The sequence below is a fragment of the Lentinus tigrinus genome, assembly GCF_003813185.1.
Source record: "Lentinus tigrinus ALCF2SS1-7 unplaced genomic scaffold L226scaffold_12, whole genome shotgun sequence".
In the NCBI taxonomy this organism is placed as follows: domain Eukaryota; kingdom Fungi; phylum Basidiomycota; class Agaricomycetes; order Polyporales; family Polyporaceae; genus Lentinus; species Lentinus tigrinus.
This window is the reverse complement of record NW_027137921.1, coordinates 219624-234372: the sequence shown is the minus strand read 5'-3', so window position 1 is coordinate 234372 and position 14749 is coordinate 219624. Positions and strand designations below refer to the sequence as shown.

General features: G+C 54.9%; 6 protein-coding genes across 6 annotated transcripts; 3 read left to right on the top strand and 3 right to left on the bottom strand.

The window, feature by feature from the left end:
- The first annotated feature begins 3 nt into the window (after nt 1-3).
- L226DRAFT_508270 (uncharacterized protein) lies at nt 4-1392 on the top strand. Its single transcript, XM_067678170.1, has 4 exons — nt 4-229; nt 287-366; nt 418-1117; nt 1185-1392. The coding sequence occupies exons 1-3, from the start codon at nt 53-55 to the stop codon at nt 947-949; spliced, it is 789 nt and encodes a 262-aa protein (XP_067535344.1). The 5' UTR covers nt 4-52; the 3' UTR covers nt 950-1117; nt 1185-1392.
- Nucleotides 1393-2315: 923 nt separating this feature from the next.
- L226DRAFT_463212 (general substrate transporter) lies at nt 2316-4950 on the top strand (the record flags this gene model as incomplete). Its single annotated transcript, XM_067675774.1, has 17 exons — nt 2316-2379; nt 2435-2515; nt 2578-2637; nt 2696-2733; nt 2785-2926; nt 2992-3062; nt 3121-3175; nt 3236-3347; nt 3398-3440; nt 3510-3724; nt 3774-3870; nt 3925-4021; nt 4075-4140; nt 4195-4316; nt 4379-4456; nt 4511-4580; nt 4640-4950. 17 exons carry the CDS (start codon nt 2316-2318, stop codon nt 4948-4950), a joined length of 1722 nt encoding a protein of 573 aa, XP_067535343.1.
- A 1224-nt stretch (nt 4951-6174) lies between these two features.
- Nucleotides 6175-7448, top strand: L226DRAFT_534996 (uncharacterized protein). The gene is made up of 6 exons (XM_067680801.1): nt 6175-6212; nt 6261-6339; nt 6405-6711; nt 6773-6794; nt 6845-7046; nt 7106-7448. The coding sequence occupies exons 2-5, from the start codon at nt 6336-6338 to the stop codon at nt 6968-6970; spliced, it is 459 nt and encodes a 152-aa protein (XP_067535342.1). The 5' UTR covers nt 6175-6212; nt 6261-6335; the 3' UTR covers nt 6971-7046; nt 7106-7448.
- On the bottom strand, nt 7420-9324 carry L226DRAFT_508261 (bacterial hemoglobin). Its single transcript, XM_067678169.1, has 3 exons — nt 8916-9324; nt 8392-8852; nt 7420-8328 (listed from the first exon to the last, which is right to left on the bottom strand). Exons 1-3 carry the CDS (start codon nt 9105-9107, stop codon nt 7686-7688), a joined length of 1296 nt encoding a protein of 431 aa, XP_067535341.1. The 5' UTR covers nt 9108-9324; the 3' UTR covers nt 7420-7685.
- A 778-nt stretch (nt 9325-10102) lies between these two features.
- Nucleotides 10103-11522, bottom strand: L226DRAFT_552937 (NAD(P)-binding protein). The gene is made up of 4 exons (XM_067682897.1): nt 11372-11522; nt 11210-11322; nt 10530-11153; nt 10103-10474 (listed from the first exon to the last, which is right to left on the bottom strand). Exons 1-4 carry the CDS (start codon nt 11389-11391, stop codon nt 10329-10331), a joined length of 903 nt encoding a protein of 300 aa, XP_067535340.1. The 5' UTR covers nt 11392-11522; the 3' UTR covers nt 10103-10328.
- A 442-nt stretch (nt 11523-11964) lies between these two features.
- L226DRAFT_462921 (alpha amylase) lies at nt 11965-14570 on the bottom strand (the record flags this gene model as incomplete). Its single annotated transcript, XM_067675751.1, has 19 exons — nt 11965-12111; nt 12180-12223; nt 12281-12495; nt 12568-12629; nt 12684-12710; nt 12764-12767; nt 12818-12960; nt 13025-13067; nt 13124-13191; nt 13247-13315; nt 13368-13430; nt 13481-13605; nt 13653-13689; nt 13745-13783; nt 13834-13929; nt 13984-14112; nt 14181-14210; nt 14261-14395; nt 14451-14570. The coding sequence occupies 19 exons, from the start codon at nt 14568-14570 to the stop codon at nt 11965-11967; spliced, it is 1596 nt and encodes a 531-aa protein (XP_067535339.1).
- Nucleotides 14571-14749: the final 179 nt, after the last annotated feature.

The following is a 14749-nucleotide window of genomic DNA, read 5'->3' as shown; positions in this document are numbered from 1 at the left end:
TCACCGGACTCCCGAGGGACTGAGTACTCTTCGACCTCGTCGACCGCACACGATGTCTCCAACGACAAAACCCCATCGCAATATCAAAGTCAATGTACCACGACACAACTCGCAGCGGATTGGACCTCTCATGACTGCATCCGTTGAGGCCGTTGCTCGCGAAGAACGGATTCACGTAGACGTCAGTCAGACGGCACTCGAGCCCAGTAGTGCGCTTGCACAAGCTATCGTACGTCAACGTGCATCGCGTGCACCGTTTATTGCCGACGATAAACATTCAACGTAGGAGAGTGCGTCAGACTGGAACTCGTTACTCCTGACCGCCCGTGCAGAACGAGGGCCTCAGTGGGATGTGGGTACACAACAGTGCGTATCACCCGATTGTCGTAATGTTGCTCGATGCAGACTCCCTTTTAGGTTCCTTGTTGATGAGTATTCGGACCTGTATTATGACCCTACCCCGCTGCGAGGCTACCTGAAGGACCAGCAGAGCGACGACGAACCTACTTCCTCCAACCCCTCTCAGCGACAGCAAGGGGACGCAGTCAACTCCCCCCGGCTGACCCGCACGAGCTCTATGACCTCGGGCGGAATGACCCCATCCATGTCCCACGCGCAACTCTACGGCACGCCGCAGGCCATGGCTTCGCCTCGCCACTACCCCGGCAGCAATCAAGGCATGGGCGGCCCCTACGGTGGCATGTCAGGCATCCCACCTTCCCAATTCTACGGTGGCGGCGCTGGCGATGGTATACCGGCATCTCCAATGCAGCGCGGCCCGCCACCTGGGATGGGCATGAACCCAGGAATGGGTATGGCCCCCGGCATGGGTATGAATCCTGCCATGGGCATGGGCGGTATGGCACCGGATGGGTCTCTATCTCCCGAAGTCCGACGGCGTGTCACCCGTGGTATGAGTATGGATGAGTTTGGAGGCATGCATGGCTGAGGGTACGCCGATTCTACCCTGTTTTACCTATTTGATTTCTTGTCTGTCAATACGATGACTTGTATGTATAGGGAGCCACATCGTTGTGCTACTCTGGTGTATTTTTGATACCCCACCGCTCGCGGGGCTGTGTCTAATTGGATGGTGACTTTGTCCGAGGCGGAAAAGGTTCGCTATGCTATGCTCTGTGCCCAGATCTTGCAACCAGAAACTCAGAGTTGCACTAAACCTTCAGAGTTCGAGTTATCCACGTCGTTGTGCTCTTTAGTCGAGCTTCCTTAGCCATACATCCTACGTAGCAACCCATGGACGCCAATTCCAAGAGACAGAACTGCGCACCCTCACGCTCCTCTATCGATTCCCAGGAGCGGACCCTTTCTCTTCCAGGTGATCTCATCCCAGCTTCGTTCTCTCTCTTATGCGATGTCTCGCATCGGTTCCGGAAGCCCATCAGTATTGAATTGCTCGCAAGTCGCATTCACCGGGCGCCACACAATCTTCCCGCCCGCCACTTACCGGCGCAGAACCCTAGCTTGTTTTCGTGCGACTGGACTCTCGGCGCACACTATCATATGGTTGATGGTGTTCTTGACGGAAGAATCGCAAGACGCTGGCTTTAGAGGCGAGTATCTTCCCCACCTTCCTTTGCAGGATTGTGATTCAGCGTTTGCAGGGCCTCGGAGAATACAGGGTAACTCCAGGCTCAAGGAATCGATGCTCATGTGATGGGCCTCCGACCCTCGCTAACTCAGATGTTCTGCGATGAACCAAGTACGGCTGAACATAGATTCAGGTCCTCAAGATCGTTGCGGTGATATTATTATGTCCACTCATCCACCAACTGGTCAGCAGCTCGCGAGATGTTTTGTACTCACCTCGGTCACGGAGCCGCACTAGACCATTGCGACTGGACGACTCTCCTGCGGCCCTGCAGGTGTCCTGTAGACCAAGCACTCTGGATGCGAAGTTTCCCCGGGACTCTCTGTCTTTCAGAACGTCATTCCCATCAGATGCGCCCTCCTGTTCACCCTCACACCCCGGCCTTTTTCCGCGCTCCCGACAACCCTTCCGAATCCCTGCTCTTCTGGCAACCAGTGGGTCATAGGCTACGACCGGACGCGTGCCTGGTCGGCTACCCCGCATAACCCCAGATATTCTCCAGATTCGGGGGAACTAGTGTGGAAGTAGAAGCCGTGGCAGCGGACGCGGTGCCCGTGAATCCCACCAAGACAGGCTTTTCACGTAAGTATATAGTGTGGCCTGCCTTCGAACGGGCACGCGATGGTCCCCTCCCCCGCCGCCCATTCACCCCCTACCCGCTCTATAAGGCTCTGAGCCATCGCGCGCCAGCCCCCTCTGCTTGAGGATGACACCTCCGGAATGGACTATAGTCGACTTCATCCACCGCGGTCCTTGGTGGAGGAATGGGAGTACGTGGTCCTACTTACCAGGTTGTGCGACACGTCCTGACGCGTCGGATCGCAGGCATCCGCGTCCTTAACCTCCTGCTGGTGCTCCCCTTGTTGACCGCCTCAATCAATGGTCTGGACTCTTCTCTAGTCAACGGTGTGTCTATGTTACTGCACGCCTGGGCTTCAATCCGCCGACATGCGCGACTTGCGAGACAGGGTTGCAGATACTGCCTGCTTGGCGGGATTACTTCCATGACCCCAGCGGGAAGACATTGGGTGCGGAGTCACCTCCCGCACGGGATGCCGTTCCTGTAACTCATTATTCCCTACACAGGCCTCATCAGTGCCGCCCAGGTCATCGGGTCCATTGTCGTAAGTGTGCATGCGTCTCATTCCGCTCTAGGAGCTCACGGCCTTGCCTAGGGCCTTCCCTTCACGCCGTACTCGGCAGACAACCTCGGCCGACGACCAACTCTGCTCATTGGAGCCATGGTCATGCTCGCAGGTGTGGCCATGCAGAGCGCAGCGACAAGTATTGGGATGTTTATAGGAGCACGAGGTCTGAGTACGTCATATGCGCTATTCTGATCCGTCTTCATTAATTCTGACATTCAACCTTCCTCGGGGCAGTTGGCTTCGGACTCACTTTCGCACTCAACGCGGCTCCCCTGCTCATCACCGAGCTAGCCTATCCGACACTAGTGCGGGATTCCTCGCTCTCCGTCCGTATGCGTCTTCCTCACAGCGCACTTCTTCCAGCGCGGTAAGATGACCTCAATGTACAACGCCTCGTGGTACCTAGGAAGTATCGTCTGTAAGTCCTTCTCTTCCGTGCTGCGCATATACACCAGCTGATCGCTATATGGACATAAAGCGGCGTGGGCGTGCTTCGGTGCCTACCAAGGCGCAGGCCACTCGCATTGGTCGTGGCGAATCCCAACCCTCGTACAGGCTCTCGGTCCCCTCCTCCAGATTTTCTTCATATGGTGCGTATGCAATGCGCTCGTGGTGCGGAGCGCTGCTAACCTCCGCTCAGGTTCGTTCCAGAGTCGCCGCGATTCCTGGTGGCCAAAGGACGGGTGCGTTTCATGTCCGCATGTCCTCGGAGGTCATCCTTGCGTTTTCTGACACCACCCCGATGAGTGCAGGAGTCGAAAGCGGCCAGAGTGCTCGCGCGCTACCACTCGATGACTAGAGATGAGCGCGACCCGCTCATCCAGTTCGAGATGGCGCAGATCCGCCATGCACTGAAGCTCGAGAAGGAGGCGGCGCAGAGCACGTCGTTCACCACGCTCTTCTCTACGCCCGGAAACAGGAAGCGCATGACCATCATCATTGCTCTTGCCATCTTCTCGCAGTGGAGGTAGGCAGGCCCAACTTGGGGTTCGATTCGTGCGCTGACGGCCTTACAGCGGCAATGGTCTGGTCTCGTACTACATCAACTTAGTCCTTGAAGGTGTCGGTATCTCAGATGCAGGGACTAAAGCAGCTATCAACGGCGGACTTCAGGTATGCTTGTGTCTTGGTTTCTTCATACACTCGTTCTCTGACTATCGCTCGTAGGTTTGGAATCTCATAGCGGCCATGTCGGGCGCTTTGCTGGTCGACAAACTCGGCCGAAGAACACTCTTTATCATTTCCAACGTAGGCATGCTGATCGGTATGCACCTCCTGGTTTGAACAATTGTCTCGTGCGACTTAACCACCTCATAGACTTCGGCGCGTGGACGCTGACCACCGCTCTTTTCAACACATTGAATAACGCCGCCGCTGCAAAAGGTGTGTTGCTTTTGTCTACGCAAAACCTGCTTCCGTCGTTGACGCAACTTACAGCGACGATCCCCTTCATCTTCATCTTCTACTTCTTCTACGACATTGCCTACACCCCTATGCTGATTGCATACACCCTGGAGATCCTGCCTTTCAACATCCGTGCTAAAGGATTTGCCGTTATGGTATGTTGGACTCGTCTGCTCGTTAAGCTGTGAGTGCACTTACTGAACCGCATTCGTTCCAGAACCTCGTGGTATCCCTCACCCTAGCATTCAACCAGTTTGTCAACCCATGGGCGTTGGATGCTCTCGGCTGGAAATACGTGAGCTACCTGCATATAACTCTTGTGATCATAGCTGACAGATGCCTCATACAGTATCTTGTTTATGTTGGTTGGCTCATCATCGAACTTGTGTTCGTCGTCACCTGTGTCATCGAGACAAAGGGTCGGTACTTGGAGTCCTTTTCCAATGGACTGATTACTGAATGTTGTTGTTGTGTACAGGACGCACGCTCGAAGAGACCGCAGCTCTGTTCGACGGCGAGCAGCAGCCACACGTGCTCATGCAGACCGGTGGCGAAGCCGCGACAATGTCGATGAATATTGTCGCGCGTGGGCCCGGCATCTGGATCGAGCAGGAGAAGAGCACCGTAACAGACATTGTCGAACTGCGTACCTCTGGTTCAAGCGCATCGCCGCGGCGCATCAGCGATCGCACGATGAGCCAGACACAGACCATGAGCATGAGCAGGTACGATGAGGACGATGAGCTATCCGAGCATTCCCAGAGTCGTATAGTATGTGAGGCTGTATAGGCCAAACTCCCTCCTATGTCATATTGTGCCGCTCATATACCGTCATCACTAATCTTGCGAGACTCCTGCATACCTAACTTACGACGATACCTGTCACGACTTCCCTCTGTACTGGACCGTTACATCCTCATATCGTTGTCTCGTTTGCTGGTGTTGTTACAAATCAAAGTGTATCAGTAGTTCATATGGTGCTCTTACCTGCGTTCGGTGCATCTAAATTGTAGTAGACAAGTGATCGTATGTGGAAAAGGGTAGACATTTTTTCGCATCGGCATATGTACTGTCCGATGTTCTTGCGGACTGTATGGATCGGGTGCATTCATATGCTGTGCCCACACGCCTGACCCATGGTACCAGAGACCCTTATCCTTCCTGCTCCTTGCGGTAAAGTGCATTGCTGATCAAAAGCCCGTAGTCTCCCAGGCAATGGGAACCCCGAAACATAGCTACTCGGTATACACCGTGCAGTACTCACAGTAACTGAGTAATATCGGCGAGCTTCTTCCGCACGTTCTCCATTTAACAGAAGTTGGCTGCCCAGCAGACGTCATCGAGAAGAACTTAACGAGTGCTTCATTGCCTCGTACGTCATGATCGAAGGTGAATAAACTCTCCGAATGAGTGGTTGAGAGGATCAGCGAATCGCACGGATGAACTCGCGAACAGGGTCACTTACGAGCTGGTGCGAATTCCTGCCGATGGTGCCCAACACTCCATACGGAGTAGCAGAACGTTAGTAGCGACTCGCCGACGATGTCGCTGGTATTGTGTCCTTAAGAGTCTGGACTCGGCGTACGCTTGCATCCTCCGCGAATGGGCCGATGACAATTTATCCTCCGAAGGGGCCCGTAAAGGTCGACCATCGGGAAAGGGTTGTACGCCAACGTGATATCGGGCGACGACTCACATCGTCCCAGACGGTCGTCTTCGCATAGAAGGGATGTCCCAGGTGTCTCAGCGGCTCGGATGCCAGAGCTAGTGTTGGACTGGAGGGGTGGAGTGGCCACAACAACCTGGGTAAATTAACCTTAGCTCTGTCACCATTCAATTTGTCTTCGCCGATTGACATGCATGGCGAGGTGGTCTGAGCCTGCCACCAGTGACTAGTACTCTTTGTCAGCCTTCGGAGTGATCCAAGGAGTCGGAGTGATATACTGACTACCATGTCCACGGCGAGTTGCGCCCTTAGCCTTGTAGTTGAAGGCACCTACTCCAAGTCAGCGGCATGTTGCTCCGATCATCGAGTCCTCGGATATGATGAAGTTCGTCCACTGCGCATCCGTCACGTGCAAGCGCTGACGCTCGCATAGCCACAACGAGCTTCGACCGTATCAAGAGCGGCGGTCCTCCTTAGCCACCACCATTGTCTTCAACCCGTACACACCATGGGTTAGTATCTGTCGAGTATAAGAAGGCATGCTGTACTGATGATTATTTGGTGCATGCAATTGTAGCCGATGCTGAGCAGATCGACCTCAACGCACCCCACGCACCCACCGACAAGGCCTTCGAGGCTTTCGAGGTGGTTGAACACACCATCAAGTCAGAGATCCTGAAGTCCCGCCATGACTGGGACAAGCATGAGCCCCGCATGTGGTCGCGCGCCCAGGGCGTGTCCAATGAGGACCTCGTCGCGTTCTCTATTCGCGACGATGTAGTGGAGATTCGCAGCGCGCCGACGTCGTACGGGACCATCATCCTCGGGAAGATCAGGCTTCCCGCTATCAACGATGCTGAGGGTGAAGGCTATATACACGTCCGGTAGCCTGAAATACTTCCTCTTGACCTATATCATCACTGATCGATGACAATCCTTCTCCAGGATTCATGACCCTCCGAACAGGGTGCGTCTCGATGTCTGATTCTCCAGTACGCGCTGACTGTGTTTTTGAAGGGCACTGAAGATGTGGTCTTCCACTCCCTCTGGACCGATGAGGGCAATCGTGACGCCGATGGTCGCCCCACGACCTGGCGCGCTATCCAGAACCGCGATACCCCGCTCGAGTTCTTCAACGAGTGAAGATCTGGTCGAAGATCATGTGAGACAGAATGTACGATGGAGGGATATCTATTGGGCTTTGAAATATATCCGATATGTGCGTCGATCCGCTTGCCACGCATCCGCGTCCTTTTGCTTATTGCGGTTTCAATTCAGATAGCCTGCGCGATTATATACCTTTTATACCGATCACGTTCGCGGATTGTCATGATAATGCAAGACTGCCAGTGGCAAAGTTCTCCGAACAGGAATTTCTGTTCGACGGGCACTACACACCATTATCCATACCGACTCTCGCGCGAAGTCCAGCATCTTCACGAGGACTCGTGCCGCTGGCGATTCCAGTCTCATACTACCACGGCCGTGGAGCCGGGGTAGGATGAGGAAGCGGCTGACTCCTGGGACAACGTTCATCATTCTCGCGGGGTCCATAAGTTCCGAGCTTCTGAGTTCATGATGCATACATAGATGCCGGCATTGGGGAGTGGCGCAATAGCCTTCGGACATGAGTTCGTCGGATTGCTCCCTGTAGCTTCGCAGAGATAAGAACGGGATATCTATCCGACAATGAACAACCGGTCCATGGTGGGATCAGTCCCCTCGTGCCGATGCATCGCCGTCATGCGTGCGAAGAGTGAGTGGGTGAGTGGGTGGCTGGATTAGAATGGGGGCTCTAAGGATACAGAGTATAGTACAACTCGAACAACTTCCAAGTCCGATCGTTTCTAAGTATCGTTCACTCCGGGTTGGCGCCAGCGCCGAAGACCTCCGCGTGTATCCTGCTCCCATCCACTCCACGAGCCTTCAAGGCCTTGAATATGTCGGCCATGAAGGGCTCCGGACCACAGACGTAGTACTGCGTGCTCGGGTCGTCCAGCCGCGACACGGAACGGTCGACCTTGTCAATGTCCAAGCGACCCAGGACGTCATAGTCCCGACCCTGGACATCGCTCTCGACGGGCTCGGAGTAGAAGACCGTTGTCTTCACCTGCTCGGGGTTGGCCTTTGCGATGGACGAGACGTGTGCCTTAAAGGCGTGCACGGGGCCGTTGCGCACGGCCTGGATCCAGCTGATGGGACGCTTGGTCTCAGAGCTAACAAGGGTATTGAGCATTGAGAGGAGAGGTGTGAGGCCGACGCCCGCAGAGAGGAGGACGACGGGGGAGGAGGAGTTATCGAGGAAGAATTCGCCGAAGGGGTATGCGAGCTCGACGATGTCACCCTCCTTGAGGGTCGCGTGGAGAAGGTTCGACATCCAGCCGGGGTGTGCTGACTGTGCCGTATCGAGCGCACCCGAGGGCTTCACGGTGCGAATGCCGTCTTCGCGCTTGACGGAGATACGGTAGTGCTCGGCGCTGGGTGCGTCAGAGAGCGAGTACCTGCAAATGGGTCAAGCACAGTCAGCACGATGCGTAGCTGAGTTCGGCGAATTAGACACGCACTGCCTGTTTTGGTAGTAACCGAGCTCGGGGATGAATCTTTGGATGGAGATGTACTGGCCGGGGCGGTAGGGGTCGAGGGACTTGCCGTCCTTCGGGCGGAAGTAGAAACTGGTGATCTCGTCGCTCTCCTTGACCTTCTTCTCAACAACAAACTCCCTCCAGCCCACCCATGCGGCGGCTTCGTATAGCTGGCGCTCGCGGTCGATGAAAATGTGTGCGAGGTTCCAGTATGCGGTCGCCCAGGCGTCGTAGAGGTCACCTTTGAAGGTGTCTGCGCCGAGGACTTCAGTGATCGCGCCCAGAAGGTTCGTTCCAACGATGGCGTATTGTGAAGGGACGATGTGGACGGATGCGTGTTTGTGCGCGATGCGCTCGACAACAGGGAGGATCGGGGTCAGATCCTTGATGTGTGCCGCGTACGCATAGACAGCCCGTGCAAGGGCCTGGGGCTGTAGACCACGCTATTAAACGACGTGTGTCAGCAACTGGTTCGATAGGTAGATATATGGAAGAGAAAGACTTACAACTTGCTTGCTGTGACTGAAAATATTTTCGAAGTCGGGGTTGGCCTCAAGCATCCGCTTGTACATGAGCGTCGTGATGGTAACACCATGCTCCGCAAGGATGGGGACCGTCGCAGAGATGAGTTTGCGCTGCTCGGCAGTCAGCGGGGAAGGGTGGGGAAGGTCAGCTCCGGTCTCGATGACTTTGCCCATGATGAAGGGAAGATGAGCTGTGTCGGGTTAGATTATGAAGCTGGAAGGGTGTTGTCAAGGGTATCCCTAGCAATATGAGATCTTGAGCGGAGGTGAGTATGACCCCTCCACCCTCCCATGCTGTCGAGGCAGCATTTATAGCCACTCTTGGCCAAGAATCAGAAACGGCCGAGACTGAACTTCACAGTTACGCCAACACGGTGCAAGGTCGTTCGGGTCAAAGTCGACGCGGGCATTGCGAGAAGGCGCGGTAAAATTGCTCATTGGGCGCAGAGGAGAACCTCCGAGGCGCCGTACTCATTCGCGCGCTCAGTTGCCGGGCCATGGACAGGCGCGCTTCCGCCTCTAGAATTGTCTCGGCCTTGGAGAAAGCAACAGCCCATGGGCCTCTTGTGGGCCATATGTTCTGTCGTGAGTCGACCTGTCAAGTCGGCGATCGGCAAGTACGATGCACGGCACCCAGTCAGGAAGCACCCATTGGCCAACAAGCCCGTGCCCGTCCGCAGCCGTATTGGGTTGATTTTGCCGATCTGGTCATCGACAGGCTTGCCTCTTCCGACGCGGAGGTATGCTGCTCACGAGGGCAACGCCACGAAGGTCCAGAGCTGCAGATGCCTGTCGGCTGAATACCTACAGCAGGTCAAGGGGAATTTCGGAGGGTGTCATGACGGCATATCAATCTTGAGAGCTTGAAACGCGGCATGGGAGGACATGAACTCCATATGGTCTTCCAGTCCGGATTCCTCTGGCCATGAGCCAGAGTTCTTGTCATGGACACCATTTGCAAATGAGGAGAGCGCAAGGATGAAGGAGCAGGGGGGTACAGTATCCAAAACACGGTGACTGCCGCCTGCCTGCCAGTGGGAAGAACTCGTCAGCATACTGTCAGCAACATCCGGATAAAATAGCACCTTGTCAGCACAAGCGCAACTTAGTAACTAGCTAGTCCGCCTCGCAAGCTCGTGGCCCAACGTGACCAGATGAAGTGAAAAACTACCGGTTCATAGTTTCAAATCGTGAACATCAATGAGTTCCGACTACTCCTTCACTTAAGCAGTACTACGTTGCGAGAAGAGTATTGCCGGACTGGGCATGTGTCGACTCGGACGACGTCACCTACATACATGCTGCGACACCCGGGCCATATGCACCGTGATTGGCGCGTCCAACGATGAGTCTCATTTCGCCATCATCGCAGCCACAAGTGACAATGTAGAGGCTTTACACGAGTCCTTCGTTAGCCTTCCATGCTTTGTAGTAGAGCTCCAGGTGGTCGAGGAGACCAGCCTTACGTGGCCGCCATCCGAGCAGGGCGCGCGCAAGATACGGTCGAAGGATCGACGTGGTACCAAGCGCGACCTCAAACGCTGTTGAGCCGTCTCATGTCAGCTGGCGTGCACAATCGGTGATCCACGCACTCACGATTACTAGGCTGGATGTAGCGGAACGGCCCCTTCGCGCCCGATATCTCGACAAGTCTCTGCAGGACCGCGTCTGTGCTCTCCGTCACGTCGTTCGCCGCGTCGAAAATCTGCCCGCCCACGATCGGGGCCTTCTCTGCCGCCAGTACGTATAGCTCCGCCAGGTCGTCGGCATGGATAAGAGCCATCCTTCCCCCAGGTGTCCCATACCAAACTACCTCGCCGGAGTGCGCACTCTTGAACAGCATCGCAGTCAGCGAGCCTGATCGGCCGTATAGCAGGGCCGGGCGGACGACGATGCCGTTCAGGTGCGGGTTCGAGATGACACGTTGTTCTTGTGCCGGCCGCCATGAGACAAGTTCGACGGGACTCGTGAGCGCGGAAGTGTCAGTTACGACTTCGGTGCGGCTTTCGCCGTGCACCCACGTGCCGGAGGTGTAGATGTACGTGAGCTTCGGCGCGTGGGACGGGCGGTGTACCTGGACGGCTTCGGCGGTAGCAGATAGTAGGTAGTTGGACATTTCCTTGAGATCAGTGCCGCCTATTGCGTCGATGATCACGTCGATCGAGGAAACAAGGGGGAGGTACGCCGCGGTGTCTTTCAGCTCTGCCACGATCGGAATGACTGTGCGGAGTGTTGGACCTCGTGGCAGTCGAGATAGCTTGGTTGAGCCTACTCACTCTCTTCCGAGGCGAGCTGCTTGACCTTCGAGGCAGAGCGAGTCTGGCCGTACACAATATGTCCCGCACGGACGAATGCCTGCGCAGCCGGCAATCCAATGAAGCCAGTTGCACTATGGCAAGAGTGAGCAATCATTGCTATGGCGATTACGAACTACTCACCCCAAGATGAGGACTTTCATCGTGATACTGCGTTAGGGATGCTGAGGAGATGCGAAGGACAACTGGTCGTGGGTAGTAGCTCAAGAGTCTGGCTTCACGTCGCCAAGCACCCTTGGGGGATATATACTCAACCACGTGGGCGACAAAGTTAAGTCGGAAGCAATATCGCAGTATTCTTAGCAACTAACATATCAACGCTGGGAAAGGGGACCAGTGGAGCACATCCGTCATGAAGAGCCATTGTAGATTACTCACATGAGTCTCAGATTGAGACAGGGTGGGTCTGTGTTGATGGTTGAAACTGTCCGAGTCAGCATTACACGAATAGTGTGTTCTTGCTCGGATAGCACAGTGGGTCGTGATAACGGCGACAGACATACTCCCATGCGCCTACGGGAAGGCACCTTCTCGTTCCCTCGCCTTAAAACTGACTGCTGACTCACCTGCTTGAGTATGGACCGCATGGCTGACAGATACGACGGAGTGGGGGTGGATACTTACCATGGCTGAATGGATTTGAATCGGCAGACGCTGCAAATACACCCATAAACCCGAGACAGACGTCAAGGACGAGGGGGCAGTCACGCTCGACGCTACCTGTCCAGAGCATCCTCCTTCACCCACACCTGAAGTCCTTTCGGCGGACACGTGAATGCTCCCCACCCGTGCGCATCGACATGCACCGCTGCTGGTGACGGTGACGATGGGAGGTAAGCGACGTATGACGCGTTCGCATTCGTCTATAAGCACAGATGCATGTGAACGAGTTAGAGCCCGGCTTTTCTCTGCATATGTGTGTAATACGTACCGAGCCCACGTTCATCTGGATCGTATGCTGCGTAGCTGGTGGCGCTCCGTCCCTGGAAAACATGTGTCAGGGCTGCTATGAAGTAAACATGCGAAGTACACACCCTTTTGACTCTGCGTTGCTGACGAGCACCGCGCAGCCTGGTCGCGCACCATCGCCCTTCCGCACAAAGCCGATACAGCTGGCATTGTGGAAGTAGTCTGAACGCTCGCCGTACGCGAACTTCTTCCGTGCTTCCATGAGCCGCTTTAGGCCGTCAGAGATTGGCTGTTCATAGCACTCCTTATTGGGATACAAGTCGCCATAGAAGACGCAACTGCAGACATCACAGTCACCGAAGGACGAAATGAGCGTAGCGGACAACACGGTGTGGGTTAGGCGTACTCACGGCTGTCCTTGACCATATAGCAGGATAAGTGCGTACGATTGGAGCTTGAAGTTGCTGTCAACCTAACGTCATGCATGTTGAGCGATGTGCGATCGTAAAGGTGAGATCATGCATACCCAACTCTCCAGTGTTTGCCCGATTTGCTGCGCACCAAACAACGTTAGTAACATGAGTATACTCGAGACATAGTGCTTACAGTACTGCAACATTGAGTCAGTATCACTATAAGCCAGTCATCGGCAGTACTCACTCATGGTTGTCCACGAAGGTGACCGCATCGTCTGGCCTGAACTTGAGGATAGATCCATCAAGTATTCTTCTCAAGTCGTACCGGGAACCTGCTTTGCTGGCGTCATGGAAGTTGTAGTGTAGCGGGACATCAAAGAATGTAACCTGCAAAAGCAGCATGCGCATGCATGAAGGTGTGCATCAACGATTCGATTCGTGAGATCCCTACCAGCCCTTCGAATACACGGATGTATGGCTTGATGTTTTCGACGCTGCGGAGCTGTCGTCAGACACTGATATACGAAGGCATAGCACAGCGAGTACTGACTCTGAGGACCAATACTCCGCGACCGAGAACAGATCATCTCTTCCGAGTGTCGCTCGAACATGCTTGATCTGTGCATTTTCAGTTTGACTCCCGCTGGACAGTGGTTGACGAAACGGAACGTACGAAGCTGAGAAGGAACCTGCGGTCCATGTGCTTGATCGCGTCGAAGCGGAACCCGGCGCCGCCTGTAGTCTGTCAAGGAACCGTGAGACTCATGCCTGACAATTGAACGAGAAGACCCTACCTGCAATACCCAGCTACCCCACGCCAGCAAGTCTTTGCGTACTTCCGGATGTCTGTGGTCTATCTACGGCCCCGATGTCAAGGAATGACCCTAAGATGAGGATGAAGACTGACGTCGTTTCCGAGGAGGTAGTCGTAATTCCCGTTCTCTGCGTCGACCCACTTAGACCAACCCTTGTGTTTCTCGCTGGTGATGCGGTATATGCCCTTGGTACGCGTCCTATGATCCCAGTCCAGGCCTATGCGGTGATCAGATTACTGGTGATTATGAGTGCAATGGGATTACCTGTGAAGTGTTCGTATGTCCATTTGAAGCTGCTATACTGTATGCATGTCAGACCATTCGGATCTACGACAGAGCGATGACTGTAGACTAACCTTCTCAGCTCTCCCGTCGAAGTCAAATGCTGTCCATCCCTGTGCGAAGCGTCATTACAAGTGCATCGTGTAGGGTGGCAGTGACAAACCTCTATTTCTTTGGGTGGGCCCAGGTCCTTCAGGCGGTTGTTCGGATCCACTGGGGTCGCCATGAACTTCTCTGGTCTATCCGCACCCAGTTTGTGCTAACCCAAGTGAGCCATGTCGCATGCCAAAGGAGAGGACGGCAGAAGTCTTACATTCAGAACAGCATCAATGATCACGTCTATTCCATGCGCGTTTGCCACAGCAATCGCTTTCACGAGTTCTTCTTTGGTCCCCCATCTAGTGGCGATGGTACCTTTCTGGTAGAACTCGCCTAGGTCCCACTAACCGAGGCCAGTGACGAGGACGATCAGAAACAGTCCTGTATGTCAGAGTGCGGGATAGGTCGTACCAGGTCGTACGCATCATAGCCCTGACCTTGCTGCGCAACGCTTCAGCGTTGGACTGGCTGCCAGTGCAGATTAGGCGTACCTTCCTCATCGCCTTGTTGGGTGGCGGCAACCACACTTGAGTGACACCCATCGCAGCGAGGTTCGGCACTTCGGTCTCGAAATGCCTCCACCAACTCATCTGCGGATGCGTCGCCTCCCAAGTGAAGAACTGAACCTGGGTGCCACGTCATGAAAACGAACGCACTTCACGCGAGTACTCAGACACTCACCATAAGAGCATTTCCATCTGCACGTCCTGGCCTCAACCTCATCCTGGGCAGAGCAGGTTGTGGGTATCGCCAGAAGGTCAGCGACTCCCAGAGTCGGATCAACGTGTCGGGAAATATCATGATTATCGCAGGAGAAGGCCGTGTGACGGACGATTCTGGAATAGCTGCTGCTGCTGAACACGTACAAGACGGGCAGGGACGAGCAGATGGCCGCTCTGCCGCAGCCAGTGCCTGTCGACGCGTTCCGGAAGAGGAACGCGTTGGTGCAGTGACGCCGCGGTCATGTGCCTCGCCAGTTG

What these genes read in the sequence shown, in the direction of transcription:
- L226DRAFT_552937 (XM_067682897.1), bottom strand. Translation starts at nt 11,391, where the DNA reads ATGAAAGTCCTCATCTTGGG. An exon ending in ATGAAAGTCCTCATCTTGGG is followed by an intron (nt 11,323 to 11,371) that starts GTGAGTAGTTCG and finishes CTCTTGCCATAG; the next exon opens with TGCAACTGGCTTCATTGGAT. An exon ending in CTACATCCAGCCTAGTAATC is followed by an intron (nt 10,475 to 10,529) that starts GTGAGTGCGTGG and finishes ACGGCTCAACAG; the next exon opens with CGTTTGAGGTCGCGCTTGGT.
- L226DRAFT_534996 (XM_067680801.1), top strand. An exon ending in GAAGGCTATATACACGTCCG is followed by an intron (nt 6,712 to 6,772) that starts GTAGCCTGAAAT and finishes ATCCTTCTCCAG; the next exon opens with GATTCATGACCCTCCGAACA. An exon ending in TTCATGACCCTCCGAACAGG is followed by an intron (nt 6,795 to 6,844) that starts GTGCGTCTCGAT and finishes GTGTTTTTGAAG; the next exon opens with GGCACTGAAGATGTGGTCTT.
- L226DRAFT_508270 (XM_067678170.1), top strand. Translation starts at nt 53, where the DNA reads ATGTCTCCAACGACAAAACCCCATCGCAATATCAAAGTCAATGTACCA. An exon ending in GTGCGCTTGCACAAGCTATC is followed by an intron (nt 230 to 286) that starts GTACGTCAACGT and finishes CATTCAACGTAG; the next exon opens with GAGAGTGCGTCAGACTGGAA. An exon ending in TGGGATGTGGGTACACAACA is followed by an intron (nt 367 to 417) that starts GTGCGTATCACC and finishes ACTCCCTTTTAG; the next exon opens with GTTCCTTGTTGATGAGTATT.
- L226DRAFT_508261 (XM_067678169.1), bottom strand. Translation starts at nt 9,107, where the DNA reads ATGGGCAAAGTCATCGAGACCGGAGCTGACCTTCCCCACCCTTCCCCG. An exon ending in TCAGTCACAGCAAGCAAGTT is followed by an intron (nt 8,853 to 8,915) that starts GTAAGTCTTTCT and finishes GTCGTTTAATAG; the next exon opens with CGTGGTCTACAGCCCCAGGC. An exon ending in GGTTACTACCAAAACAGGCA is followed by an intron (nt 8,329 to 8,391) that starts GTGCGTGTCTAA and finishes ACCCATTTGCAG; the next exon opens with GTACTCGCTCTCTGACGCAC.